The 27,301-nt window shown below is 41.2% G+C and overlaps 1 protein-coding gene across 7 annotated transcripts in view; it reads left to right on the top strand.

Moving 5' to 3' along the window:
• The window catches only part of Brd8 (bromodomain containing 8), a 46,849-nt gene that overhangs the window by 7,311 nt on the left and 12,237 nt on the right, over positions 1-27,301 (top strand). For 2 of the 7 annotated variants that reach the window (XM_070036078.1, XM_070036082.1), the window contains exons 4-23: positions 1,144-1,193; positions 1,378-1,500; positions 1,884-1,964; positions 2,589-2,653; positions 4,761-4,897; positions 5,427-5,645; positions 5,990-6,134; positions 9,515-9,724; positions 10,113-10,393; positions 10,700-11,152; positions 11,249-11,342; positions 11,542-11,588; positions 12,294-12,508; positions 12,784-12,876; positions 13,058-13,126; positions 13,835-14,012; positions 17,368-17,472; positions 17,904-17,948; positions 23,916-24,194; positions 25,692-25,961. In XM_070036078.1, coding sequence (XP_069892179.1) covers positions 1,144-1,193; positions 1,378-1,500; positions 1,884-1,964; positions 2,589-2,653; positions 4,761-4,897; positions 5,427-5,645; positions 5,990-6,134; positions 9,515-9,724; positions 10,113-10,393; positions 10,700-11,152; positions 11,249-11,342; positions 11,542-11,588; positions 12,294-12,508; positions 12,784-12,876; positions 13,058-13,126; positions 13,835-14,012; positions 17,368-17,472; positions 17,904-17,948; positions 23,916-24,194; positions 25,692-25,961 — 3,159 coding nt within the window. The other 5 variants (XM_070036081.1, XM_070036079.1, XM_070036083.1 and 2 more) reach the window with 5 other exon arrangements.

Here is a 27,301-nt window from a genome sequence, read left to right as displayed (position 1 = left end):
TTTATTTATTTTATTTTTTGGTCACAGGGCTTGAACTCAGGGCTTAGGCTCTGTCCCTGAGCTCTTTTTGCTCAAGGCTAATGTTCTCTTTCACTTTTAGCCATAGCTCCACTTCTGGTTTTTGAGTGATTATTTGGAGATAAGAGTCTCTTGGGGACTTTTCTACCTGGGCTAGCTTTGAACTGTGATCCTCAGATCTCAGCCTCCTAAATAGCTAGGGTTTACAGGTATGAGCCTCCAGCACCAGGTAATATAATACATCTTAATCAGGGTCACCTCTTTCATCATTACCACCTCAGTGCTACTTTATAGTCATTGAGATGTTAATTCAGTTCCCTAACCAGATTCTGTCTTATTCTTATTCAATGATGGCAGAATAGTTGAAAATTTTTTTCCTTTTACAAACTCTTCTTGTGGTCTTAACGGCCTTGCACCCTTTGGTAGGGGCTAGCACTCTGCCACTTAAGCCATACCTCCAGTTCCAGCTTTTTTGCTGGTTAATTGAAGATAGAATATCTGGGACTTTTCTGCCTGCACTAGCTTCAAACCTTGATCATCAGATCTCAACTTCTTGAGTAGCCATTTTAAGTGTAAGCCACTTGTACCCAGCTTTTTTTTTTTTTTTCTTTTTTGTTGAGAGACAGGATCTCATTATGTAACCCAGAGCTTCTTGCATCAGCTTTCCTAAGTGCTATGAGTACAGACATGAAAAACCATATTCAGTTTACAAACTCTTCTTCTCAGTGTGGTATATTAGTTAAGAGCCCACGCTTGGGAGTTACACAGTTCTGGGTCATACATAGTTCTGGAACGTCATACGTAGTTTTCTAGTTTATGAAGTAGAGATAAGTTAGGATTGTTGTAACATTAGTTGAGGTAAGAGATATCAAATATATAGCACAGTGCCTTGCTAGTAAATATTAGCCATAAATATATTATTAGGTTGATGCCTCAAATACACAAACACTACTCCAGAAGACATAGTTGTATCTTTCTGTTACTTTAAACTGATTAAATGTAAAGTAATTCTCTTGAGAAACAAACACATCTTGAAGGTAGCTCTCTTCACTAAATCTTTATTTAATCTATTTAAATGCTTAATCTTTCCAGGCTTGCTTATCAGATTTTTACTTTTTTCCATAGCATTGTGCTTCTCAATACTCTGAACTCTTGGAGACCACTGAGACCCCAAAGTGAGTATAGAGTGAGGTATTACAGTCAAATGTCTTTAATAAAATGGCTTGCCATGGAAACTTGGATTAAATATATAATATTAGGTAGTATAGATATAGCAGTTTTCTGTGATTAAGTGACAAAGAAGACTTCTGAGTAGGAACAAATATTTTCTTACTCAGATTATTTTCTTATTTTCTATAGACGGAAACGGGGTGAGAAAGGCGAAGTGGTGGAAACTGTTGAAGATGTTATTGTTCGGAAACTGACTGCTGAAAGAGTTGAGGAACTAAAGAAAGTGATAAAGGAAACCCAAGAGAAATACAGGTACTTACAAGAGCATATCAAATGCTTGTGAAAGACAGAAGTGTCTGACTTCTGGTATTGATCACAGCTCACAAATCAGCAGATTAAAAAAAAATAAAACAGAGGGTTGGGAATGTGCCTTAGTGGTAGAATGCTTGCCTAGAATGTATAAAGCCCTGGGTTCGATTCCTCAGTACTGCATAAACAGAAAAGGCTGAAAGTGGCACTGTGGCTCAAGTAGTAGAGTGTTAGCCCTGAGTAAAAGAAGCTCAGGAACAGTACCCAGGCCCTGAGTTCAAGCCCCAGGACTTGCAAAAAAAAACCCAAAAAATTACTTGAGTCCATGAGTTTAGGCCAGGCTAGGCAACATGAAAAAAACCCTCAATCTCTACCTCTTCCTACAGACGGCTGAAAAGAGACGCAGAACTAATTCAAGCTGGGCATATGGATAATCGACTAGATGAGCTTTGCAATGACATTGCAATGTGAGTTCTATGTATACTCTTTTCTCATTTTCTCATTCCCTCAAGTAATGTAGTTTATTACCTCTATCCACCATCCATTTAGATTTGAAATAGGAAAAGATACAGAGAGGTCTGGTGGCTTGGGAAGAAGGAGTGATACTTAGATGTGATAGAACATTTCAGTATGAGACCATAACTATTCTGTTTTACCTGCGTAGAAAACTGGGAGCTGCTAAACCCCCCAGTTCCTATTTTGCTGGTTATAATTCCTATTTAGGCCTTTTCTCTGGAAAGTAATTATCTGAGGGGGAAAAGTATCTGCCCTGAAGGTATTGTGAACTATAGATAAGAAAAGCTGAAGCCAGGCGCTGGTGGCTCACGCCTGTAATCCTAGCTACTCAGGAGGCTGAGATCTGAGGATCGCGGTTCAAAGCCAGCCCGGGCAGGAGAGACTGTGAGACTCCTATCTCCAATAAACCACCAGAAAACCGGAAGTGGCGCTGTAGCTCAAGTGGTAGAGCGCTCGCCTTGAGCTGAAGAGCTGAGGGACAACGCCCAGGCCCAGAGTTCAAGCCTCACGACCGACCAAAAAAAAAAAAAAAAAAAGAAAAGCTGACTAGGTTTAACCCTTAATTCCCTTTTTAGGAAAAAGAAACTAGAGGAAGAAGAGGCTGAAATAAAGAGGAAGGCAACAGATGCTGCATACCAAGGTAAGCTGAATTCTGCCTATTTAGTAATTGCTTGCTCACGACTGCATGCTGATGATAGTTGAAGTACTGTTTTGTAAGGTAGTAGCCAATAGTTAAATTTTCTTTCATGGCCTCCTCTTTTTTTTCTTCCCCCATTTAGGCATTCTAGTCCACTGGTATGATTACAAAGTTACCAGAAAACAATACTGTCAGAGTTATAATTTTCTTTGCATGTACCTTCTGTATGCCTCATGGTCACCCAGCACCCAAGCCCTGAGTACCAGCACCAAAAGAAAAGGAAAAGAAAAAAGACTTCTATAATCTTCTTTCACAGTTGAAATATCCTTTAATGTCAAGGAAACAGCTCCTAGAAAATGAGCTCTATTGAGATCTTACAAAACCTAAGATTTACTTTTAGGATACAGAGGCTTAATAATAAGATATGAAACATAGGTTTTGAAAGTCAAAAGAGCTGCACATAGGTGGCTCATGCCTGTAATCCTAGCTACTCAGGAGGCTGAGGTAAGGATTACTATTCGAAGCCAGCCTAGGCAGAAAAGTACCTATGAGACTCTTAATCTCCAATTAACCACTAAAATCCCTAAGTGGTGCTGTGGCTCAAGTGGTAAAATGTTAGTTTTAAGCACAAAGAGGCTTAGGGACAGCACCCAGGCCCTGAGTTCAAGCCCCACAAAAGTCAAAGGATTTTAGAGGTGGAAAGATGGGGAAAAGAGCAGTTATTTGACAAGGGGAGCTTTTGCCAACTACAAGCAGTGAACCTTTGAAGTATGTCTTTTGTTTTGTGTGGATGCTGGGGCTTGAAGGACACTTCCATGAGTTTTTTGCTCTCTACCACTTGAGCCACAGTTCCACTTTCCACTTCTTGTTGGTTACATTGGAGGTAAGATTATTAGCTGTTTAGCTGACCTTGAATCATAATCTTCAGTTCTTGGCCTTCTGAGTAGTTAGAATTACTTGCAAGAACCACTAGAGTTTGAACTCAGGATCTTTGCCTGCTAGCAATTGATAGGTGCTTTACCACTTGAGCCATGCTCATAGCTCTGAAAAACCAAAACTTAAGTTATTGAAGAAAGTGGGGTGGGGGGGGCGGCCTGGAAATGTGGCTTAGTGGTAGAGTACTTGCCTAGCATTCATGAAGCCCTGGGTTCAGTTTCTCAGTACCACATAAACAGAAAACGCCAGAAATGGTGCTGTGGCTCAAGTGGTAGAGTAATAGCAAGAAAGAAGAAAATGTGTGCGTGTGGGTGCACGCATGTGCTTGTGTGTTCCTGTGCTGGGGCTTAAACTTCAGAGTTTGGGCTCTTGTTGGTGTTTTTGTCCAAAGCTGATGCTCTGCCACTTGGAGCCAGAGAATACATAAACCATTTTTCTACTCTGAGAATCTTTAGGATAATTAGTTTGCTTAATGAGAACTACCTTAAGACAGACTGGGCTAAGAAGGAAAAACCATCAATGCCAGGCACTGGTGGCTCAAGCCTGGAATCCTAGCTACTTAGGAGGCTGAGATCTGAGGATCATGATTCAAAGCCAGCCAAAGTCTGTGTGACTATTAATCTCCATTTAACCACAAAAAAAGCAGAAAGTGGACCTGTGGCTCAGGTGATAGACCACTAGCAAAAAAACGTGATGAGCTTGAGAAAAACTGCTCAAGGAAAGTGCTTAGCCCCCAGTTCAAGCCCCAGTACCAGCACAAAAACAGCAAAAATAATTCATCTTCAAAAGTATTAAAGATTTTGAATTCAAACTTATAATAGTTCATTATAATAATATATATAATATAAACAATATATAATGTACATAGTATATAATATAGAATAATATGTTATAATTGTTCATTATAATACAACAGCCTCTGTGTCTGGTTTTGCTTTTTTTTTTTTTGTACTGGGTTACCGTTTTAGCCAGCCATTTTTGTCTAGTTCATTTTCAGATGGCATCTCAAGTTTTTTGTTTTGCTTTGTTTTTAATCTGAGCTGAGTTTTTGCTGGGGCAGACATGGGATGGAGATCCTCCTACCTATTTGCTATGTAGCTGGATTATGGAATAGGCTACCATGTTCTGATTATTTACTCTGGAGTATTTAGACTGTTCTTTTTTTGTGTTCTAGCCCGGCAAGCAGTAAAAACACCCCCTCGGAGGTTACCTACTGTGATGGTCCGCTCTCCTATAGATTCTGCCTCCCCAGGAGGTGATTATCCACTTGGAGACTTGACCCCAACCACGATGGAAGAGGCTACCTCTGGGGTGAGTATATTTCCATCTATTGAAATTGATCTCTGAAGGGGCAATAAGTCAACTGAGAGCTGAGTAATGAGGAAAACACTTTTTGCCTAGAAACAATTTTTTCTCTTGATCTCAATGCTAAAGACTAAACTTACCATGTACTCTGTTATATATACAAGATAAATATGGACCATTTAAAAGCATGAAGGCTTTTGACCTTTTGAGAGATAGGTGAAACTCTTCAGAAATTATTAGCTAAATACACTAGTCTTTAAAAAAGTCCTACTGGAGTGAGGTTCAGTTCTTTATAAATAAGAGTGGTAGTGGGTAAGGAGATTGTTAGTGGCAAGTGGATGGAATCTGTTTGGGTTCTTGTAAATCAGAGTGGGTGGAAGGAAAAATATTGTGGGGAAGAGAGCAGGAGGGTTAGAGGGTTTCTGGGCATATCTACTCAGAAGTAATAAAATAATAGCCACACTAACCCATCCAGATTATTAGGGAACCTTCCATAGTTTGAGAAGTCAGATAAAGGTTCTCTGTTGTCTCTTAGGTAAACCCTGGGACTTTGCCGAGTACCCCAGTCACCTCGTTTCCTGGGATTCCTGACACCCTTCCTCCAGGCTCTGCACCCTTAGAAGCCCCCATGACCCCAGTAACAGATGATTCACCCCAGAAAAAGATGCTTGGACAGAAAGCAACTCCACCCCCCTCCCCTCTGCTGTCAGAGCTCTTGAAGAAGGGCAGCCTCCTGCCTACTAGCCCCAGACTGGTATGGAGACTTCTGTGGGTGTTTGAGAGCTGTGGTTTTAGTACTTGGAAGGGAGTGCCTGGGACTTAAATGTTAATTTAAAAAAACAATAGTAATAAAGTAAGTTGTTCATGTCCTTGGGTCCTGAGGTGTCTGAACCATGATTATTTTGGTTTTCTTCCCTAGAGAACACTTGTCAAATGAGTTCTGAACATTATAGTTTAGAGTTTCCCCTGGATCCTGAATTATTCTCTGTAGATAGTAGATTTAGTTTCAAGAAGTTTGATTGACTGCTGTAGCTTTTTTGGGAAGCAGCATTGAAAGAAAGCTTGAGTGTAGCCTTCACTTCTATTCTTCCCTGGTAGGTCAATGAAAGTGAAATGGCTGTTGCTTCTAGTCACCTGAACAGTACGGGTGTCCTCCTGGAGGTAGGCGGGGTCCTTCCCATGATACATGGTGGGGAGATACAGCAAACACCCAATACTGTTGCAGCCTCCCCTGCTGCCTCAGGTAAGTCACTACTCTTCCTTTATCTACTTGAGAGATGTCACATTTGGTTTCGATGTTTGTTATAAAAGAAAGTTAATCTGGGCTGGGAAGGTGGCTCAGTGGTAGAGTGCTTGCCTTGCATGCAAGAGGCCCTGGGTTCAATTCCTCAGCACCACATAAGCAGAAAAAGCCAGAAGTGGCACTGTGGCTCAAGTGGTAGAGTGCTAGCCTTGAGCTGAAGAGCTGAGGGACAGCACCCAGGCCCAGAGCTCAGGCCCCATGACTGGCAAAAAAAAAAAAAAAAAAAGAAAGTTAATCTTAGATTTAAAGCCCAGTTTCCTTTTCAGTTTTGTAGCTGCTTTGTTAAACAACATAGTATTCAAGATTATTAATCTAGTCTGTCTTCAAAGTATTGATAGCCCTGATTGTTGATGAGAGGAATAGTAAAGTTGATAATGAAGCTGCTTTTCTGTGGCTTATGAATTTGTAGAATGATAGATACCTAAGATTATTTTAGGGAAAGACATTTAAAACGAGAGGTCTGGGCTTGAATCTCAGGCCTGCCACTTGTTAGTTTTGTGACCTTAGATAGGTAACTTAACCATTGAGACTCAATTTCCTATTTTATTACTTCACAGAGATGTGGTGAGAACTAAATGAAGTAGAAAATTTTTTAAGTATAAAATAACTTTACAGGCCAGTGCCAGTTGTTTGTGCCTGTAATTCTAGCTACTCCCATAGGCTGATATCTGAGGATCACTGTTCAGAGCGAGCCCAGGTAGGAAAATTCATGAGACTCCTATCTCCACTTAACTATCAAAAAGCTGGAAGTAGAGTTATGGCTCAAGCGGTAGAATGCTAGTCTTGAGCAAAAAAGCTCAGGAGTGCGGGCACCAGTGGCTCACACCTGTAATTCTGGCTATTCAGGGGGCCAGGATCTGAGGATTGTGGTTTGAAGCCAACCTGGGCAGAAAAGACCCTGTGAGACTCCAATTAACCACTCAAAAACTAGAAGTGGTACTATAGCTTAAGTGGGAGAACGCTGGTCTTGAGTATAAAGAGATTCAGGGACAGCCTCCAGGCTCTGAGTTCAAGCCTCAGGACTGGCATATACAAAATACCATACTAACATAGTACATTGGCACTTGAATATTGTTGAGTCTGAGAGGTTTATAGCATGCTGAACCTAAGCAGAAGTGACAGATTTCATACCAGTTTTCTGTACTACTGAAATTTAATAGAACTTAGGGTTTTGCACTTGTAGGCAGGCACTCTTAATGATGAGCCATGCCTACTGCCCTGTTATTTGGAGGACACTTTTTTTTTTAAATCATGTTAGCACGAGGGCTTAACTAACTCAGGACCTTGTACTCTGCTTAGCTTTTTATTTGAGACTGGGAAACAAACAGTATCTGACACTTTTGCTTATTGGCTGGCACTCTACCATTTGAGTCTTGCCTCCAACCCTATTTGCTCAGCTTTCATGTTCATGGCTTTTACTTTATCACTTGTGCTACAACTTCCATACTTGCTAATATTTTTGAAATAGGCTTTACTTTCTGTTCAGGCATTTATTTGGCTTCCTTGTCATAGCTGGGATAACTGGGGGATAGCTGTGCCACCTCACCTAGCTCACAGTTTTGCAAATTTCTGCTTGAGCTGGCATCAGTCTGAGAGCCTCCCAATATCAGCCTCCTAAGAAGCTAGGATTACAAGTATGAGTCGCCAGTGCCTGGCCTGTTTGTTTATGTATATATGTATGTATATGTGTATACATGTTTATATTTAATGGTGCCAGTCCTGGGTCTTGAACTTAGGGCCTAGGCATTGTCCTTGAGCTTTTTTGCTCAAAGCTTGTGTTTTATCACTTGAGCCTCAGTTCCACTTCTCACTTTGTGCCTGTGTTTTTAATTGGAGATAAGAGTCTCAGACTTTCCTGCCTGGGCTGGCTTCAAGCCATCCTCAGACCATAGTTAGGATGATAGGTGTGAATCACCAGTACAGTACCTAGCGGTGTATGCATGGTAGGGGGTGGAGGGGTGCTTGAATTCAGGGCCTTGAACTCTAGCATGACTTTTCAACTTACAGTTTATGCTTTATCACTTGAGCCATACCTCTACTTACAGCTTTTAGCTGGCTAGTTGGAGATAAGAGTCTCATCGACTATTCTGTCTGGGCTAACTTGAACAGTGATTCTCAGATCTCAGCCTCCTAATAGCTAGGATTACAAGTATTTGGCAGTTTTTGCTTTTTTAGATAGGGTCTGAATGTCTCAATTTGTACTCCAAGCTAGTCTGAAACTCACTGGACTCAAACTCATGAAATCTTGCCTTAACAAAATCCTTCTGCCTCAGCCTCTTGAATGTCTTGTTTTTTTGTTTTTTTTTAAATTTTGTTATTAATAGTGTTACTAATTTTCCTCTAAGGAAAAATGACCACCTACTTTTGATTTTTTGTTTTTTGTTTTTTGTTTTTTTCTTTGGGTCCGGTCGTGGGGCCTGAACTCTGGGCCTGGGTGCTGTCCCTCAGCTCTTCAGCTCAAGGCTAGCGCTCTACCACTTGAGCCATAGCACCACTTCCGGCTTTTGTCTCTTTGCTTATGTGGTACTGAGGAATCGAACCCAGGGTCTCAGGCATGCAAGGCAAGCGCTCTACCACTGAGCCACCTTCCCAGCCCCTTGTTTTTTTTTTTTTTTTTTTTTGTCCAGTCCTGGGTCTTGAACACTTCCCTGAGCTTCTTTTGCTCAAGGCTAGCATTCTACCACTTAAGCTTGAGCCACAGTACCACTTCTGGCTTTTCCTGTTTATGTGGTGCTGAGGAATTGAACCCAGGGCTTCATGCATGCTAAGCAAGCACTCTACCACTAAGCCACATTCCCAGCTCTGATACATATTTTTGTGTTGTATTAACTTGGACTAAGATTTTAAGTGAGGGTAAAGGAAGTAAGATCAGGAAGTGGAGCTGTGCCTCAAGTGGTATAGCACTAGCTTTGAGCAAAAGAAGCTCCAGGACAGTACTCAGGCCCTGAGTTCAAGCCCTAGGACTAGAACATACATGCATGCATGCACGGATGCAGCAGCAGCAGCAAATCAGGGATGCACAGTGTCTGTCTATGAGCATCATACAAGGCCTGCAATATTATTTAATACATGATTGACTAGATATGTGTGTGTGCTTGTTGGCTAGCTGCAACCACCTGCTTGTCAGGATGTTATGAATATCCAAATGGTCCTTGGGAGAATAAAGGGTTCCCCACTTTGGGAGAGGGTAAGCTTATTCAACACAGGAATTGCTTTCATTCTTTGAAACTATAAAAAAAAAATTCTTGGTTGGGTCTTAAGGCTATTGCTTCTTGTTCATGTGCTTTCTTCTTACCTCATTTTGTGTACCTCTTTGTTAGGTGCTCCTACTCTTTCCCGGCTTTTAGAAGCTGGTCCTACACAGTTCACCACACCTCTTGCTTCCTTCACTACTGTTGCCAGTGAGCCTCCAGTTAAACTTGTGCCACCCCCTGTAGAGTCTGTGTCCCAGGCTACAATTGTCATGATGCCTGCGCTGCCAGCACCATCCTCTGCTCCAGCTGTCTCCACTCCTGAAAGTGTAGCTCCAGGTGCGTCCTTTACCCACGCCCTGAGCAGCCACTAGGACCAAAATTTGTTTTGTGAGCTTTGGTTAAAGATGTCTAAGAACATGAACACAATTCAGATGTTTGTATTTCCTACAGACATGTGCCATCTTTAATCTTAGAAAAACAAGGATATGAAAAACAATGATATGGGTGGGCATTGTGTTCTGTGGATGGGGAGAGAGGTTTAACTGTACAAATATGAGCAGGCCTGAGAATGTTCTTACTTTCTAATGGGGGAGAGGAAAACAGGCAGATCTTGACTTTCTGACCTTAACTGTGTAGGCACTGGTTTACAGTTCTGGCGTGATCTCTGAGTTGTCACTTAATACCCTTTAAGTTTCTGAGATGTTTTTCTCTTCCTGTTATTCAGTGAGTCAGCCTGACACCTGTGTTCCCATGGAGGCTGTGGGGGATCCACATACTGTGACTGTTTCCATGGATAGCAATGAAATCTCCATGATAATTAATTCTATCAAAGAAGAGTGCTTCCGATCAGGGGTAGCAGAGGCTCCTGGTGCATCAAAGCCTCCAAGCATAGATGGGAAGGAAGATTTAGATCTGGCCGAGAAGATGGATATTGCTGTGTCTTACACAGGCGAAGAATTGGACTTTGAGACAGTTGGAGACATCATTGCTATCATTGAGGACAAGGTAAGTAAGTCTTTTGATTCTATATCGGCTTCTTTAGGTTTTTATGTTTGCTTCTCATAGTAAGAGTTATTTAAGCAGCTCTCCTGCTTCTACCATCTCTATTTCTCTAGTCTAAAAGCTCTTTGGTACTGACATACTACTTATCTTCCTATAGCATCCCTGTTACTGATTTGCACAGGACAGGTACCTGTACTACATGGAACAAATGAGGAGAGAGGCTATAGATTAATGTCATCTTACTTAGTGCTAGCAAAATGGAACTTTTTTTTTTTCTGTGACCTCAACAATCTTCATATTATGAAACAGGTAGATGATCACCCTGAAGTGCTGGATGTGGCAGCTGTGGAGGCAGCACTGTCATTCTGTGAAGAGAATGATGATCCCCAGTCCCTACCTGGCCCCTGGGAGCACACAATCCAGCAGGAGCGGGACAAGCCAGTACCTCTACCTGCACCAGAGATGACAGTCAAACAAGAGAGACTAGACTTTGAGGAAACAGAAAATAAGAGGATCCATGAACTGGTAGACATCAGGGAGTCAGGTGTTGAGATCAAGGTGGAACCTGCAGAACCAGAGCCAGGCATTTCAGGAACTGAAATCGTTTCTGGGGTTGGTCCAGCCACAAGTATGGAGCCACCAGAACTCAGGAGCCAAGATTTAGATGAAGAACCCAGGAGTATTGCAACTGGAGATATTGCTGAAGCAGATGTTTCCAGTGGAAAAGGCGAGGAGATACCACTTACAACTGTGAAGACAGAGGTATTTAATAAGATAGCCTCATTATTATTGAAGAATAAAAACCGTGAAGGATAAGTTTACCAGTATTTAAGATACTTGTTCTTTGCTGGTCTTCAGGCATCCCCTGAAAGCATGTTGTCCCCATCACATGGCTCAAATCCCATTGAAGACCCTTTAGAAGCAGAGACTCAGCACAAGTTTGAAATGTCAGGTAAATAAAGATCAAAAAATCTATACTCTGTAACTAACTTGATATCATTTGCTTTGGCTTGTGAGGGATTGTGGGTTGTGGGCAAGTAGAGGAGATAGAACAGGTCAGCATGGAAAGGAGAGCTGCAAGGGATTGTGGTCCATAGGAAGGGGAAGGCTAAGGTGGAAAAATCTTCAGGTAGTCTTTCTCTCCTCTGCAGAATCATTGAAAGAAGAATCAGGGACTATTTTTGGAAGCCAGATAAAGGTATTTCAGACTTTTCTTTATTCCTCTTGCCATATGATTAGATTTCCTTATAGCACAACCTTTTTAATATATTTTAGTAAACACATCTTTATTCTTTGAGATGAGATTGTTAAGGATTTGCATGAGGGGAAGCTACAGTGGACAATCTGGCATAGTGGGATTACTAAAGCAATATGTGCTTCCCATCTGAGTTTGAAAGATCATAGTCTTTTCTGTGCATATATTGCACGAAATATAATTAATATACCTAGAATTGTTTAGAGTGAATAGAAATGCAAGGGAGAACACACAGGAAATCACACTAATAATTAATCTACTAAAAGCAATAATTGACAGACTTAAAAGTAATTCGATGTGAGCTTGCTCCATCAGATGAGACATGAAATAAAACTATTTTTGGTAACTTTGTACCCAGGGTCAGAGTTCCTCTCAAGAGCAAGGGGAAAGAAGGAACGCCTCTTAGCTTAGTATTAAGTAAGTAGCTTTTTTTTTTTTTCCTTCTTCTTAAAAAATCCTGGCCTTTATTTGTCCAGGTACTAAATTACCTTACTTAGTGAAAGTCTAAAAGTAGAGGGTAGTACAAAGTCAGAGGGCTTAGCCAAGAAACAGTGTGAGGCAATTTCTAGAACTGATCTAACCCAAAATATAGATCATGTTTAATAGTGCTTTGCTTACATTTATTGACTGTAACACGTTATGTCTAAGGATGCCCCAGGTGAGGATGAGGAGGAAGATGGAGTCAGTGAAGCAGCCAGCCTAGAGGAACCTAAGGAAGAAGATCAAGGAGAAGGCTATTTGTCAGAAATGGATAACGAACCCCCTGTGAGTGAGAGTGATGATGGCTTTAGTATACACAATGCTACTCTGCAGTCACATACACTGGCAGACTCCATTCCCAGCAGCCCTGCTTCTTCACAATTGTGAGTATCTGAAATTCATTCTTTGAGGCAAATGCGATGCAGTAAAGGTGAAAAAGTATAGGATCTCTTTTTTTTTTTTTGGAAGTAGTGGGATTTGAACTCAGGACCTCATGTTGGGTAGGCAGGCACTGTAACCACTTAATCCATGCTCCCAGTCTAAGAGAGAATCCCTTCTCTTTCTTGGCCTTGAACAAATAGTTAACCAAAAAAAAAAAGTTTATTTTGAAAAAAGAAAGATGCATCAACTTGTGCTAAGTAGAATTTCTGTATTTTAGCTCTGTCTGCAGCGAAGATCAAGAAGCTATTCAGGCCCAGAAAATCTGGAAGAAAGCTATCATGCTTGTATGGAGAGCTGCAGCTAATCATAGGTAAGTAGACTTGCCAGTCAGTATGTTCATTTTCTCCTGCTCCTCTTTGTTAGCTTAGAAAAATGTCAAGTAGATTTCTATGGTCCACAATTTTATGGTGGCTTTCAGTACTTTCAGTTACATAAATTAAGTTCCCTCTATGCTTCTAGAGAATAATTATACCTTACTGGTTTTGGGACAGGTATGCCAATGTCTTCCTACAACCTGTTACAGATGACATAGCACCTGGTTACCACAGCATTGTACAAAGGTAAGGACACATAGTGTAGCATACTGACTTGCCTAAGTTATAAGTTGTTAAGACTTAAGTGAATTTTTGCTTTAAATAGTAGGGTTTTTCTCTTTTTCTGTTGCAGAGGGTTTTGTTGTTTTTGTTGTGTTGTATTTGTGTTTGTTTCTATGTGTGTCCATTCTGGTACTGGCTGGGGCTTGAACTCAGGGCCTTGGTGCTGTTCTTTACCTTTTTTGCTCAAGGCTGGAGTCCCAACTACTTAAGCCATACCTCTAGTTCCAGTTGTGTGTGTCTGTGTGTGCATGCATGTGTGTATGTGTGTGCCAGTGCTGGGGCTTGAACTCATGGTTTGTGTACTGTCCGTGAGGGTTTTTTTGCTCAAGACTAGCACTCTGCCACTTGAGCCACTTGCAGCATGAGCATGAGCCCACTAACACCCTAGTAAGTTTAACATAAGTATTTGTAAGGGTAGTGGTAAACTTACCCAGTTGCTGATAGTCTAAAGAACTTAAGCTCATTTCTTGCTTTTTTCGTTGCTTATTATACACACTGACTTTTTTGTGTTAAGTGCATATTTTGGGATGATAGATTGGCATTTGAATCTTGACTGCTGGGACTGAAGGTATATATGAGAAGATATATATGTACATGCTGATAATATATTTAGAGATCCAGATGGGTCTTTTTTTCTTTTTCCACTGCTATTTTCTCATTTTTTTTTTTTAGGCCTATGGATTTGTCAACTATTAAGAAAAACATTGAAAATGGGCTAATCCGCAGTACTGCTGAATTCCAGCGTGACATTATGCTGATGTTTCAGAATGCTGTAATGTATAATAGCTCAGACCATGATGTTTATCATATGGCAGTAGAGATGCAGCGAGATGTCTTGGAACAGATTCAGGTACTTTGAGGCTCTTTGTGTTTCTGCAGTGATCTCAAGGGAAGAATTGTATTTTACTTGGAATAAGCATCAGGGACACATGGGGCTATAATTGTTGCTCAAGTTATTTTGGTTTTTATCTGGTATGGTGAAGTAATTATGATAGAAGATTCTTCTTTTCTTGGGCAAATTCAGTTCCTTAAGGGTTTTGTAGGATTTTTCTTTCATTTAAACTTTCAGTGCTAGGTATCTTACCCAGGTTTTTACATGGTTTGGTTTGTGTGTGACTTTGTATGTGTTTGTGTATGTTTGTACTGGTCCTAGGGCTTGAACTCAGGGCCTGTGTGCTATCTCCGAGCTTTTTTGCTCAAAGCTAGTAATGTATCACTTGAACCACAGCTCCATTTCAACTTTTTGGTGGTTAATTAAGAGGGAACAATCTCATGGACTTTCCTACCTGGGCTCTCTTCAAAGTATGAGCCTCAGATCTGAGCTACCTAAGTAGGATTACAGGAATGATCTACCAGTGCCCCTTTTTTTGTTTCATTTGTTTTTCATTTTTGTTTTCCGGGTACCAGGGCTTGAACTCAGGACCTAATGCTTGCTTGGCTTGCTTCCTTGGCTGACACACTTTTAACACTTTCTTTTGGCTGGTACTAGAATTCAGCCATGCTACTGAACCATATTCCCACTTCTGGTCTTTTGCTGGTTATTTAGAAATATGAGTGTTGGGATTGTTTTGCCTGAGCTGGCTTTTTTTGTTGGTGGTGATGGTCGTGGGGCTTGAACTCTGGGCTTCGGCACTGTCTCTGAGCTCTTCAACTCAAAGACGAGCACTCTACCACTTGCGCTACAGTGCCACTTCTGGTTTTCTGGTGTTTAATTGGAGATAAGAGTCTCGTGGACTTTCCTATCCTGGGCTGGCTTTGACCTGTGATTCTCAGATCTCAGCCTCCTGAGTAGTAGCCAGCATTACAGGTATGAGTCACCTGGCTGCAGCTTGTTTTTTGAGATAGTCTCATAGTCCAGCTTTTTTGCTGGTTAATTGGAGATAGAATTTCTCAAACTTTTCTATGGAATGCCTGTTGCATTTAAGTAGAAAAGTACTAAATAAAACTCTATTCAGAAACCTTAGTATTTTAGTGTTTCCCTACTGGACCAATTCTCTGGCTAACCTTGGTTTTCAAACTTGCTTGAGATTTTACCCTCTTGAATAGCTCAGATTATAAGTCTGAGCTATAAGTGCCACACCCAGTTTGGTTTTGATTGTATGTTTGTGCAAACACTGAGGCTTGAACTCAGCCTGGACACTGTCCCTGAGCTTCCTTTGCTCAAGGTTAGCACTCTACCACTTGAGCCACAGTGCCACTTCCTGCTTTTTCTGTTTATATGGTACTAAGGAATTGAACCCATGGCTTCATGCATACTACTAAGCCACATTCCCAGCCCCTGAGATTTTTCATTCAAGGCTAGTGCTCCACTTGAGCTACAGCTCCCCTTCTAGTTTTTTGCTCGTTAATTGGAGATGAGAGTCTCACAAACTTTCTTGTATCACTGATCCTCAGATCTCAGCTTCCTGGAGATCTAGTATTACATGTTGTGAGCCCAACTCCAGATTGTTTGTTTTGATTTTTGTGCTGGACCTGGGGCTTGAACTCAGGTCTGGATACTATCCCTGAACTTTTTTGTTCAAGGCCAGTACTCTACCTACCACTTGAGCCACAACTCCAATTCTGGCTTTTGATGGTTAATTGATGATAAGAGTCTCATAGACTTTCCTGTGTAGGTTGACTTTGAACCGCAATCTTCATATCTCAGCCTCTTGAGTAGCTAAGATTATAGGTGTGAGCCACCAGCACCTGGCTTCAGCTTTTATTTTTTTCTTTTATTTTTTTGTCTTTCGAGGGGCTTGAACTCTGTGCTTGAGCTCTGTCCCTCAGCCCTTCAGCTCAAGGCTAGCGCTCTACCACTTGAGCTACAGCGCCACTTCCGATTTTCTGATAGTTTATTGGAGATAAGAGTTTCACAGACTTTTCCTGCCCTGGCTGGCTTTGAACAGTGTTCCTCGGATCTCAGCCTTCTGAGTAGCTAGGATTACAGGCGTGAGCCACCAGTGCCCGCCTATTTTTTATTTTTTAATTCATATGTTGCTTGTCTCTTTCACCATGTCTAAACAAGAAAATTCTGTTTTCTTTATTGTGATAATGGAGATTCAACACAGGGCCTCAATATTGGTAGGCAGATGCTCTACCGCTTAAGCCACACCCCTGATTTTTTTTTTGTCAGTCCTGGGGCTTGAACTCAAGGCTTGGGCACTATCCCTGAGCTGCGTTTGCTCAAGGCTAGCACTATAATCCTTGAGCCACAGTGCTACTTCTGGATGTGGTACTGAGGAATTGAACCCAGGACTTCATGTATGCTAGCAAACACTCTACCACTCTACCCAGCTCCCTGCCCCCCACACACTCCCTTTTTTTTTTTTTTTTTAATTCAGAGCTTCATACCTACTAGGCAAGTACTCTGACATTTTCCAGTGGACTCATATTTTGCCTATACCACCCTGGACAACTACCATTTATTTGAGATGGCAGGTGCATGCTATCATAGGCTTTTTCATTAAGATGAAGTATCACTAGCTTTTTGCCCTAGGTGGCATTGAATATTGATCCTTCTATCCCTGCCAACCCAGATTACACAATTACACCACCATCGGGATTACAGGTGTGCCCCACCATGCCACATCTTAGCAAATACGTAATTTACCTGGTATATGTTCTGAACCAAAGAGAGTTTCTTAATTTTTTTTTTTTAATCACAAATCATTTATTTATTTTTCCATCCTAGGGCTTGAACTCTGGGCCTGAGTGTTGTCCCTGGGCTCCTTTTTGCTCTCTACACTTAGCCATAGCACCACTATTAGTTTTTTCTGTGATTAATTGGAGATAAGAGTCTCACATATTTTCCTGGCCTGGCTGGTTTGGAACTGTGATCTTCAGATCTCAGCTTCCTGAGTAGCTAGAATTGCAAGCATGAGCCACTGGTTCCCAGCCAAATAGTTTACTTCTCTCCTAACGTTCTATTATCAGGCACCTTTGAGATGTTGATATTGAAAAGATATTTTATCTTTGCAAAGTTGGACACATTAATTGTTGAATGGTCTTTGGTTCATATAGAGGATAGAAATTTTGATCCTATATTGCTACAAAAAAAAATAAGCCTGTTATTCTAGAATCAAAGCTTAATATGCTAAAATTTCAGTAAGTCAAAAATAATTTGAGTAAAATAAAAGGATACTATACAAAGTCCTGTTCAGAAAGCTTAAAGAGTCTTAGTTTTTCCTTACTGGACCAGTTCTGTATGTTTCTTCTCCCTACAGCAATTCTTGGCTACACAGTTGATTATGCAAACTTCTGAATCTGGAATTAGTGCTAAAAGTCTTCGAGGGAGAGATTCTACCCGCAAACAGGATGCTTCAGAGAAGGTGAGGAGGAAAAGTGTTTGGTGCTAGAAGTCTGAAGCATCCAAATAACCTTGTTGCTGCTTGATATTGCAAAGCTTCTACATTCCAATAGAAAAAGACACAGCTCTTAGAAATCTGCTGAGAGACCCAATTAGATGGGAGAAATTTTCAGCATATGAGTGAAATATTTCTTTGTGAGAATGCTTTCAGGATGGGAGAAACAAATTAGCTTTCCTCAGTTGGTGATCACTGCTTTTTGTTTTTTTGTTTTTTGGAGTTTTTTTCCCCAGTCATAAAGGCTAGATTGCTTTTGGATCTCTTTCTTCTTGTTCTTGAGTTTTAAAATTTTGTCTTTGTGTGTGTGGTTGCTTGTGTCTCTGTCCTGAGGTTTGGGGTGCTTGCAGCCTAGAGTTTCCGTGGAACCTGATCAGTGTTTGTTTGTCCTCTAACAGGACAGTGTCCCCATGGGCTCTCCTGCCTTCCTTCTCTCTCTCTTTGTAAGTATTGAATGGCTGCAAGGGGTGGTGTTGCCAGAAAGAGTCTCTGCTCCTGCTGGGGGTGGGTGGCAGAGGGAAATCTAACATGTAGACTATGGCAATATCTTGAAATTCTTTTTATTCAGGTCAATGAATAAGAAACTGTCTTCTGCATTTCTGTCTTTGTGTGTGTGTATGTGTGTGTATGTGGGCTGGGCAGAGACTGTTTATGAGATCACTGGACTGAAATATGAAATATTTTTAGAGTAAAAGGTCTAGGAGGCATCTGCTCATTTCTTGACTCTACCTTTTAGCAATTCTTTTCTTACAAGTAGAAGTTTACTCAGAGCAGCAGCTGCTACCTGGCTTTTAACAGTGCTAAACAGTGTTCCTCCTATTAGCAGTATTTAGCACAGTTTTTCTCCCAAAATTAAGTTCTGAGACAAATCCCTGATACACAAATGCTCAGTAAAACTTAAGCCAAAGATTTCAGTAGCAATGACCAGTGCATAGTTACGGCTGGAGGAATTATATAAGCTAGAGCTAGCCTAAAGACGTATTCTTTCCATCCATGAACTATGACTGTTGTTTATTATGGAACAATGAAACATGATGTAATGGAAGAGACATCAGACTATAAGTTTATCTACATGGTCTCAAGGTCTTTGGAAATTTTCTGGGGCCTTGATTTCCTCAACTGTGTGATAAAACTAATAATCATGTACCTGTCCAGCCTACCTCACAGGGATGTTGTGAGGATGAAATAAGTATGGAATGGGCTTGAAAGAAATAATTAAAAGTATTATACAAATGCAAGGTGTTATTTTTATTCTTACTGTTGCCTCATAGGCAGATTTGGTTCGTGAGCTCCAAAAATTTTAGAATCCTTGCATAATAGAAATGTAAAAGTAATCTGGCCCAGCAAAAGTCTTCACTAGTTCATCTTGCCTACAGGCCTCTCAGCCTGTACCACAAACAGAACACTATGATCTGCGTTTTTTCTTATTGGCCTGCAACAGTGACTCTGGATCCCCAAGCAATTGGCTGGCTATTGCAAGGCTGATTAATAGGATCGTTTATCTATTGAAGACAGCAAAGTATTGCACAAGAGGAAGGAGCTGGGCTGCAGGGAGAGAGCAGCAGATGGAAAGAAGCCTGATTGTCCTGATCTCATGGAAAACAACTGTCAGGAGGTGCTAGGGAACTAGTGCCAGGGTCAGTCTGCAGGAAAGGCCTTTCTTATAGGGACCAACAGCTGGACAGGTATGTTAGCCAAGAACCTCATTATTCATTCCCTTTTCTGACTCTGCCACCTTTCATTTACTCTTCCAATTCCTTGCACATGATTTGGGCCTGGGGGGGATGACTAATAAGTCATTCTGTGGGACCCTAGGTGGATTCCAAGGACCTTTGTGATGGGCATGAGCAAGATACTCTGTCCTACATTTCCTCTCACAAACTACAAGGTGTTCTTTTAGCTACTCTGTGGGAATACAGAAAATGCCCTCCTCCTTCTGGAGTTTCCTACTGATTCTCTCCTCTCCCCCAAGAAAACAAATCTCCCAACATTTTTGTTGTACATTGTCTCTTACCTCCTAACCAACTCACTTACATTCCTATTCTTTCTCTGCTGTCATATAGGATGGGGGAACCAGGGGACGCCGCTGTGCCATTGAAGCAGATATGAAGATGAAAAAGTGAATCCTCAAAGTACCCTCTTTGAGCTGAACCTGAAATGAAGTAAACAAGCTAGAGCTTGGGCTTGTGGGCCCAGTTCCATACTTGGTCTTAGCCAAAAGGTCAAAAAGTGATATGGGCCCAGTTACAGAAGAGGAGACACCGGGCCAAATGACATGAGCTGAGAAAATCTCAGAAAGTTGGAGTAACATAGTTGCCTGTTTTAGGGCAAAAATCATGGGCTATGTTAATGCCCTAGTGTGTAGCTAGTTAGTTGTAACTAGGTTGTAATGTACAGACTTTTTTTTTAATAATAATAAACCTGTGAAGTGTGTGTATACAATAAATAAAAATCTAGCTTTTGGTGTATCATTTGCGTGTGTGTGAGAGTGAGTGTGTGTGAAATAAGTGATTTCTTTTACATAACCTACCTAAATATTTGTGGAAATGAGGTTACAGCTGAAGTGCCATCTTACAAGCTACCTGCTGCAGCTGAGAGGAGGACTTAATTTACATTTGTATTTTTAACGTACTGAATTGTGCAATAAGGACTATCTTACTCAGCTTTTCTTCAGTGGGAAAATTTAAGGTTTTCAGAATTCTGCTCATGTATTGCTTAAAGAAGAGAGTACATTTAAGAGGCATTGGCTTTTATGTTAATAAGTATCGTAACACTTTTGCAGATGGTATTTCCAGGATAAGATATTGCCGGTTCCTTTCTATTTCTATGGGTCTGACTCTTGTACTGAGAGTTTTCTTTTTGTTTTGGAGATGGAGTCTCGTTATGTTGTCCAGGCTCTCTTGGAACTAGCAATTCTTCATTCTCTGCCTCCCATGTATCTTGTATTACAGATGTGTGTCATCATGCCCAGCCAAGAGTTCTTGATATTCCTGCTTGAAGGCTAACCTAATAAAAAGTTCTCTTGGGCTGGACATGTAGGCAATTCTAGCATGTGCAAGGTCCTAGGTTCAATCCCTATCCCTGTGGAAAACCAGAGATCAAATTTATCACTTGAATTCTGTTACTAAGAAAATTTCAGTAGTGAACTAATTATGAGCCTTTTATTATAGAGTTGATTAATATGGCATTTTGCATTATTCAGTAGTGAACTAATTATGAGCCTTTTATTATAGAGTTGATTAATATGGCATTTTGCATTATGTAACTCCATCTCCAGAAAGTTGGGTTTAAGAAGAATCACAGGTCTTAAACCTTTTAAAACTTTAGTAAGTTTTAGTAAGGAAATAGAAGTAATTAGGATTCAAGGTAATCCATAAACGTGTTAAAAGCATTATTAGAGATGGTGAAAAGTGAACTTAGCAAACCAAGTTTAAGTCTTTGGTAATAAAAAGATAACCAATAAAAACATAGTAAGGGACTGGAAGTTGGCTCCGTGGTAGAGTACTTACCTTGCATGCATGATGCCCTGGGTTTGATTCCTCAGCACCACATAAGCAGAAAAAAGCCAGAAGTGGCGCTGTGGCTCAAGTGAGTGCTAGCCTTGAGCTGAAAAGCTGAGGGTCAGCGCCCAGGCCCAGAGTTCAAGCCCCATGAGCGAAAAAAACAAAAACATTGTAAGGAATAGTGAATAGTTAAGAATACAATCAAATAAGACTAAAGGACTTGAGATGGCAGAAATTTATATTCAAGGCAGCAATTGATACTAGAATAGTTTATAGTAGGTTGAAGTAAAGAGAAAAACTAAAAGACTGCCATTTATTCAGAAGTGAAGAAAAATATTCCAAGAAAGATTGGAAAGAAGACTTGCTTAGTAAACAAGAAAGGTGATTAGTAATAGGAATGAGAAAATTGGGAAGAGTGGTTTTAGAGATAGGAAGAAAGTATTTCAGTTAGAAATCTAATTAGATATAAGAAGAGGTTTAGTAATAGGAATAAGGGATGGGAATATTGAATAGGAGAAAGTTTTAAGATTGTATGAAAATGGTAGGCTATATAAATGAAATTAGATGCATAGAGCAATATCAGAATGCATTTAAGTAGTAAAGCTTTACCTAGGTATGAAGGTGCTTGAGTTGCAGCACCCAGAGGTCTCGGGCAGAAAGTACAGATTCAAGAGCAAGGTTTTTGTCTCAACCTCCCTCGTCCCCCCAAAAAAAGTTACAAGTAGAGGTTGGGACACAGCAATGAGCTGTGCATAGTTTCAACTCAAAGCTACAAAAGTTTATATACATCTTTTAAAGAAATTTTATTTTTGGGCTGGGAAGGTAGCTCAGCGGTAGAGTGCATGCCTTGCAAGCATGAGGCCCTGGGTTCGATTCCTCAGCACCACATAAACAGAAAAAGCCGGAAGTGGCACTGTGGCTCCAGTGGTAGAGCACTAGCCTTGAGCTGAAGAGCTGAGGGACAGCGCCCAGGCCCAGAGTTCAGGCCCCATGACCGGCAAAAAAAAAAAAAAAAAAAAAATTATTTTTTGGGGGGGTCCGGTCGTGGGGCCTGAACTCTGGGCCTGAGCGCTGTCCCTCAGCTCTTCAGCCCAAAGCTAACGCTCTACCACTTGAGCCACAGTGCCACTATCGGCTTTTTTCTCTTTGATTATGTTGTGCTGAGGAATCGAACCCAGGGCCTCAGGCATGCAAGGCAAGCGCTGTACAACCGAGCCACCTTCCCAGCCCTTAAGAAATTATTAAAGCACAGAACCAAGAAAACTAAACATTGTAAGAGGCAAAAGATAAAGGTGCAAGAAAAGGATAATATATAGAGAACCAAGAAAACTAAAGTTGTAAGAGGCAAAAGATAAAGGTGCAAGAAAAGGATAATATATTCATGGGGAAGGGAAGATAGCTTTACAACTTAAATGTTTGTTTTTATTTGAAACTGACAGATTTGACCAGAAGGATGGCAAAATAATCTTGAAGATGTTTTAGTATAATAGTTAACATACATACACACTGGGGAAAATACTTCCTCCTTAAATTTACTGCTTTGTCGTTGCTTTATGGGTGATTTGGGATAGAAGAAATCTGTTCAGTTATTTTCCAGGTTTCCCCCATCCCCTTTTTTGTAATACGATAAAATTCAAGTTAAAAAGTCGAGTAAAGTCAGGCACCATTGGTTCATGCCAGGAATCCTAGCCACTCAGGAGGCTGAGATCTCAGGATCATGGTTTGAAGCTAGCCTGGGCAGGAAAGTCTATTGACAATTACCCACCAATATGCTGGAAATGGAGTTGTGGCTCAAGTGGCAGAGCACTGGGCAATGTCATTCCTTCCCTTGCTCCCAAGTTTTTCCCTCACAACTCACAAATTGTATAGTTCTTTTTCAACATAGTGTCTATAGTGAGTATCTCTGATGTATTTGTTCACGCTTTGTCAATTTCTGTATCTTTCCTTACTCTCCCAAAGACAGATTAAGAAAAAAGCCAAGCACTGGTGGCTCATGCCTGTAATCCTAGCTACTCAGGAGGCTGAGATCTGGGGATCATGGAGCAAAGCCAGCCTGGGCAGGAAAGTCTGTGAGACTCATCTCCAATTAACAACCAGAAAATCAAAAGTGGTGCTGTGGCTCAAGTGGTAGAATGCTTGCCTTCAGCTGAAGAGCTCAGGGAGAGTGCCCAAGGCCCAGTGTTCAAGCCCCATGACCGACAAAAAAAAAAACCAGCAACAAAAAAAATCCCATTTCCATTTTCTAGAGTTCATTTTTATAATTATTTTCTATGATCAGATGTACATAGGCATTGTGTGTTTGTATTTCTCTCCTGAGAATATTCTCTTTTGGTCTCACTTTGTGTGAATACTTAGGAGTCCTGTATCATGTCCTGGTGTATTAATGTAGCTTTCCCATAGGAAAGAAAATGTGAGCCTTTTGTCTCTGAGCTTGGCTTCACTTAACGTGATTTATTCTAGGTCCATTCACTCCCTGCAAATGACATAATCTAGTGGTTGTATAAAATTCCATTGTGTATAGGTACCACATTTTTTTATCCACTTATCTATTGTAGGGCATCTGGGCTGTTTCCATAACTTGGCTATTGTGAAGAGTGAAGCAATGAACATGGATTTGCAAGTGTCTTTATGGTATCCTGGCATGTGATATTCTGGGTAGATGCCTAGGAGTGGTATGGTTGGGTCGTAGGGAAGATTTATTTTTTCTGAGGAACCTCCAGACTGCTGTCCACAGTGGTTGTACTAGTTATGTCATTTCATTTTTCAATATCTACCTTCAGCTAGGTTTTACTCTTTACTAGTGAGCAGAAAGAAATTTCTTGCTCCTTTCTACAAACGTGGATGATGGCATTACCTTAGAAATATTGATTTGAATGAATTTAATGTATTTTTTCTCTATATTTACAGATGGGGCGTGAGTGGGTTTGGTTGGATTCTGAACGAGACTATCCCAATGAGTCTGAGTTGAGCAACGACTGCAGGTCCCTCTTCAGCTCATGGGACTCCAGTCTGGATCTTGATGTAGGCAGCTGGAGGGAAACTGAGGATCCAGAGACTGAGGAACTAGAAGAAAGCAGCCCAGGGAGAGAATCTAGTGAACTGCTTTTGGGAGATGGAGGCAGTGAGGAATCTCAGGAAGAGCACGAACAAGTGAGCAGCCAGAACCTTCTTCACTTTCTCTCTGAGGTAATGGTGAGCTATTATATTTGGAACTCCTGGCCTACTGCCTCAGGCTCCCTTGGTTTTTTGGTCATATGCCACTATCCTTGGCCTAACTTTCCAAAAATGCATTATCCTTACATGCTTCTTCCTCTCTTAAAATCGTTCATTAAAATATAAGCTCCATAATGGTAATGACTAGCTCATTGCTGTGTTCCAGCCCTTGTGGTAAAATATGCACCAAATGGTTGTGGAGTTCTTTGTTTGTTTGTTTGTTTTTTGGTGAGGGGTGAGGTGGTGCAGGTCCTAGAGCTTGAACTACTCAGGGTCTGGGTGCTATCCCTGATCTTTTTTTGGGGGGAGGGGAGAGGGAGAGAGGAGGCCTTGAACTCTGGGCCTTGATGCTGTTCCTGGGCTGTTCAGCTCACAATGAGTGCTCTACCACTTGAACCATACATAGTGCCACTTTCAGTTTTCTGGTGGTTTATTGGAGATAACAGTCTCACAGAGTTTCCTGCTTGGGCTGGCTTTGAACCATGATCCTCAGATCTCAGCTTCCTGAGTAGCTAGGATTACAGGTGTGAGCCACCAGCGCCTAGTTATCCCTGATCTTTTTGCTCAAGGCTAATGCTCTACCCCTTGAGCCATACCTCCACTTCTGGCTTTTGATGGTTAATTGAAAATGAGTCTTATGGGGGCTGGGAAGGTGGCTCAGAGGTAGAGCGCTTGCCTTGCATACATGAGGCCCTGGGTTCGATTCCTCTGCACCACATAAGCAGAAAAAAAAAAAAAGCCGAAGTGGCACTGTGGCTCAAGTGGTAGAGTGCTAGCCTTGAGCTGAAGAGCTGAGGGACAGCGCCCAGGCCCAGAGTTCAGGCCCACGACCAGAAACCCCCCCCCCCAAAAAAAAAAGAGTCTTAGGGACTTTCCTGCTTGGGCTGGCTTTGAACTGTGATCATCAGATTTCAGCCTCCTAAATAGCTAGGATTACAGATGTTAGCCACCTGTGTCCAACTTAGCATATGCACCAAATGTTCTAAGACCAGGATCTTTAGGCAGCTGAGTTCTAGAAATTACAATTTTTTCCAGATTGCCTTAATGAGAATCCTTCACATTAATTCAAATGCAACTACTTCGGCAAAGGCTAAGAATCAGAAATAGATAAGGACAGATGATTATATGCATGCTGCAAATGAACATTCAGTATAATCTAGGTTAAGATTAACTAGTATCCAGTTTAATTAGTGCCTGTTCTTTCTCTAGTTTCTGTAGCAAAGAATATTTTCAGGTTTTCTAGATAGCCACTCTCACATTAGATGAAAAATGACAACTTAAACTTTTGGAAGAGGCAGCAATTAACTTACATATATATTTGCTAAATTTAAAATGATTAAATTGATTAAGTAAACCTACTTGTCATATCAGACCTAGTCACAGTAACAACATAGCATATAGCATTATGGATTAATGGATGATGGTTTCCAATGGTATGCCTATGCATCTAATAATAAACTTTGATTACAGGTAGCATATTTAATGGAACCATTGTGCATTAGCAGCAAAGAACCAATTGAAGGTAGCTGCCCTACATCTGGAACCAGGCAACAAGAGGGAAGGGAAATTGAAGCTACTGAAGGATATGGGGAGCCCTGCAGAGAGACTGAAGAGCTTTTAGCCAAAGCAGACCCCTTAGCAACTGAAAAGAAGCTACTGGGAGAATATAGAAAGCCAGAGATGACTCCAGTCCCCTCAAATACTGATATAATTCAGGAACTATTCACAGAGAGTGAAGAGGTAAGTGAATAACTTACATGAGACGTCTGGTTGGTCTTGATGAAACACAGCAGAGTGGTTAGAACATAGCCCAACTCCAGATAACCTAGATCCAAATTCTGGTTTTAGTACCAGTTTTAGCTATGTGATATTAGGCATGCTATTAAATAATTAGAATCTCAATTTTCTCTGCCACAAACAGGTTAATACTGCTCTACTCTAGATTTGTTAAGAAGTTGAAGTGAGACAATTCAGAGGATATGGCTTACACCTGTTCCCAGCTACTATGGAGGCTGAGGTGGGAGCATCACTTGATCTAGGAGTTTGAGACCAGCTTAGATAACAACTTAGTAAAGCCCTGCCAGGCACTGGTGGCTTATACCCATGAATCCTAGCTGTTCAGGAGACTGAGATCTGAGGATCACAGTTCAAAGCCAGCCTGGGCAGGAAAGGTCATGAAACTCTTATCTCCAATTAGCTGTAGCTCAAGTGGTAGAGCATTCACCTTGAGCTGAAGAGCTGAAGGACCACACTCAGGCCCAGAGTTCAAGCCCCATGACTGACCAAAAAAAAAAAAACTTAGTAAAACCTTATCTCAAAATAAATAAGAGCCGGGCGCCGGTGGCTCACGCCTGTGATCCTAGCTACTCAGGAGGCTGAGATCTGAGAATCGCGGTTCAAAGCCAACCCCGGGCAGGAAAGACAGTGAGACTCCTATCTCCAATAAACCATTAGAAAACCGGAAGTGGCGCTATAGCTAAGTGGTAGAGCGCTCGCCTTGAGCTGAAGAGCTGAGGGACAGCGCCCAAGCCCAGAGTTCAAGCCCCATGACCGACAAAAAAATAAAAATAAAAATAAAAAAATAAATAAGACAACTCATGTCAAGCAGTTAGCACAAAACTTAGCTTATAGTAAATAATCAAATATAAAATCAATTGTTAATATTATCTGACCAGCTACAGTAACTCCAAGACCACAAGTGAGCTGGGTGCCAGCTAGGGCCTGTAATCCTAGCTACTTGCAAGGTTGAGAGAGAAACAGAAGGTGGTGGCATGTGCCTATGATACCAGCAACAACTAGAAACCTACAGTTGGCAGATTACAGCTCAGGCATGTGCCCTGGAGAAAAGCAAGACCTTCTCCTAAAAATAACCAGTGAAGGCTGCACACAGGTGGCTCACAACTGTAATCCTGTCTACTAAGGAGCCTACAATCTGAGGACGAACAGTTGGAAATCAGCTAGGGCAAGAAAGTCCATAAGATTTAACCACAAAAAAGTTGGAGGTAAAGCTGTGTCTCAAGTGGTAGAGCACAAGAGCACTAGCCTTGAGCAGGAAAGTGCAGGGATAGTGCCCAGGCCCT

Source organism: Dipodomys merriami, unplaced genomic scaffold (assembly GCF_024711535.1).
Source record: "Dipodomys merriami isolate MVZ:Mamm:240054 unplaced genomic scaffold, mDipMer1.0.p SCAF_27, whole genome shotgun sequence".
In the NCBI taxonomy this organism is placed as follows: Eukaryota; Metazoa; Chordata; class Mammalia; order Rodentia; family Heteromyidae; genus Dipodomys; species Dipodomys merriami.
Note: the sequence above shows the minus strand (reverse complement) of the source record. Positions and strands in the feature narration are given on the sequence as shown.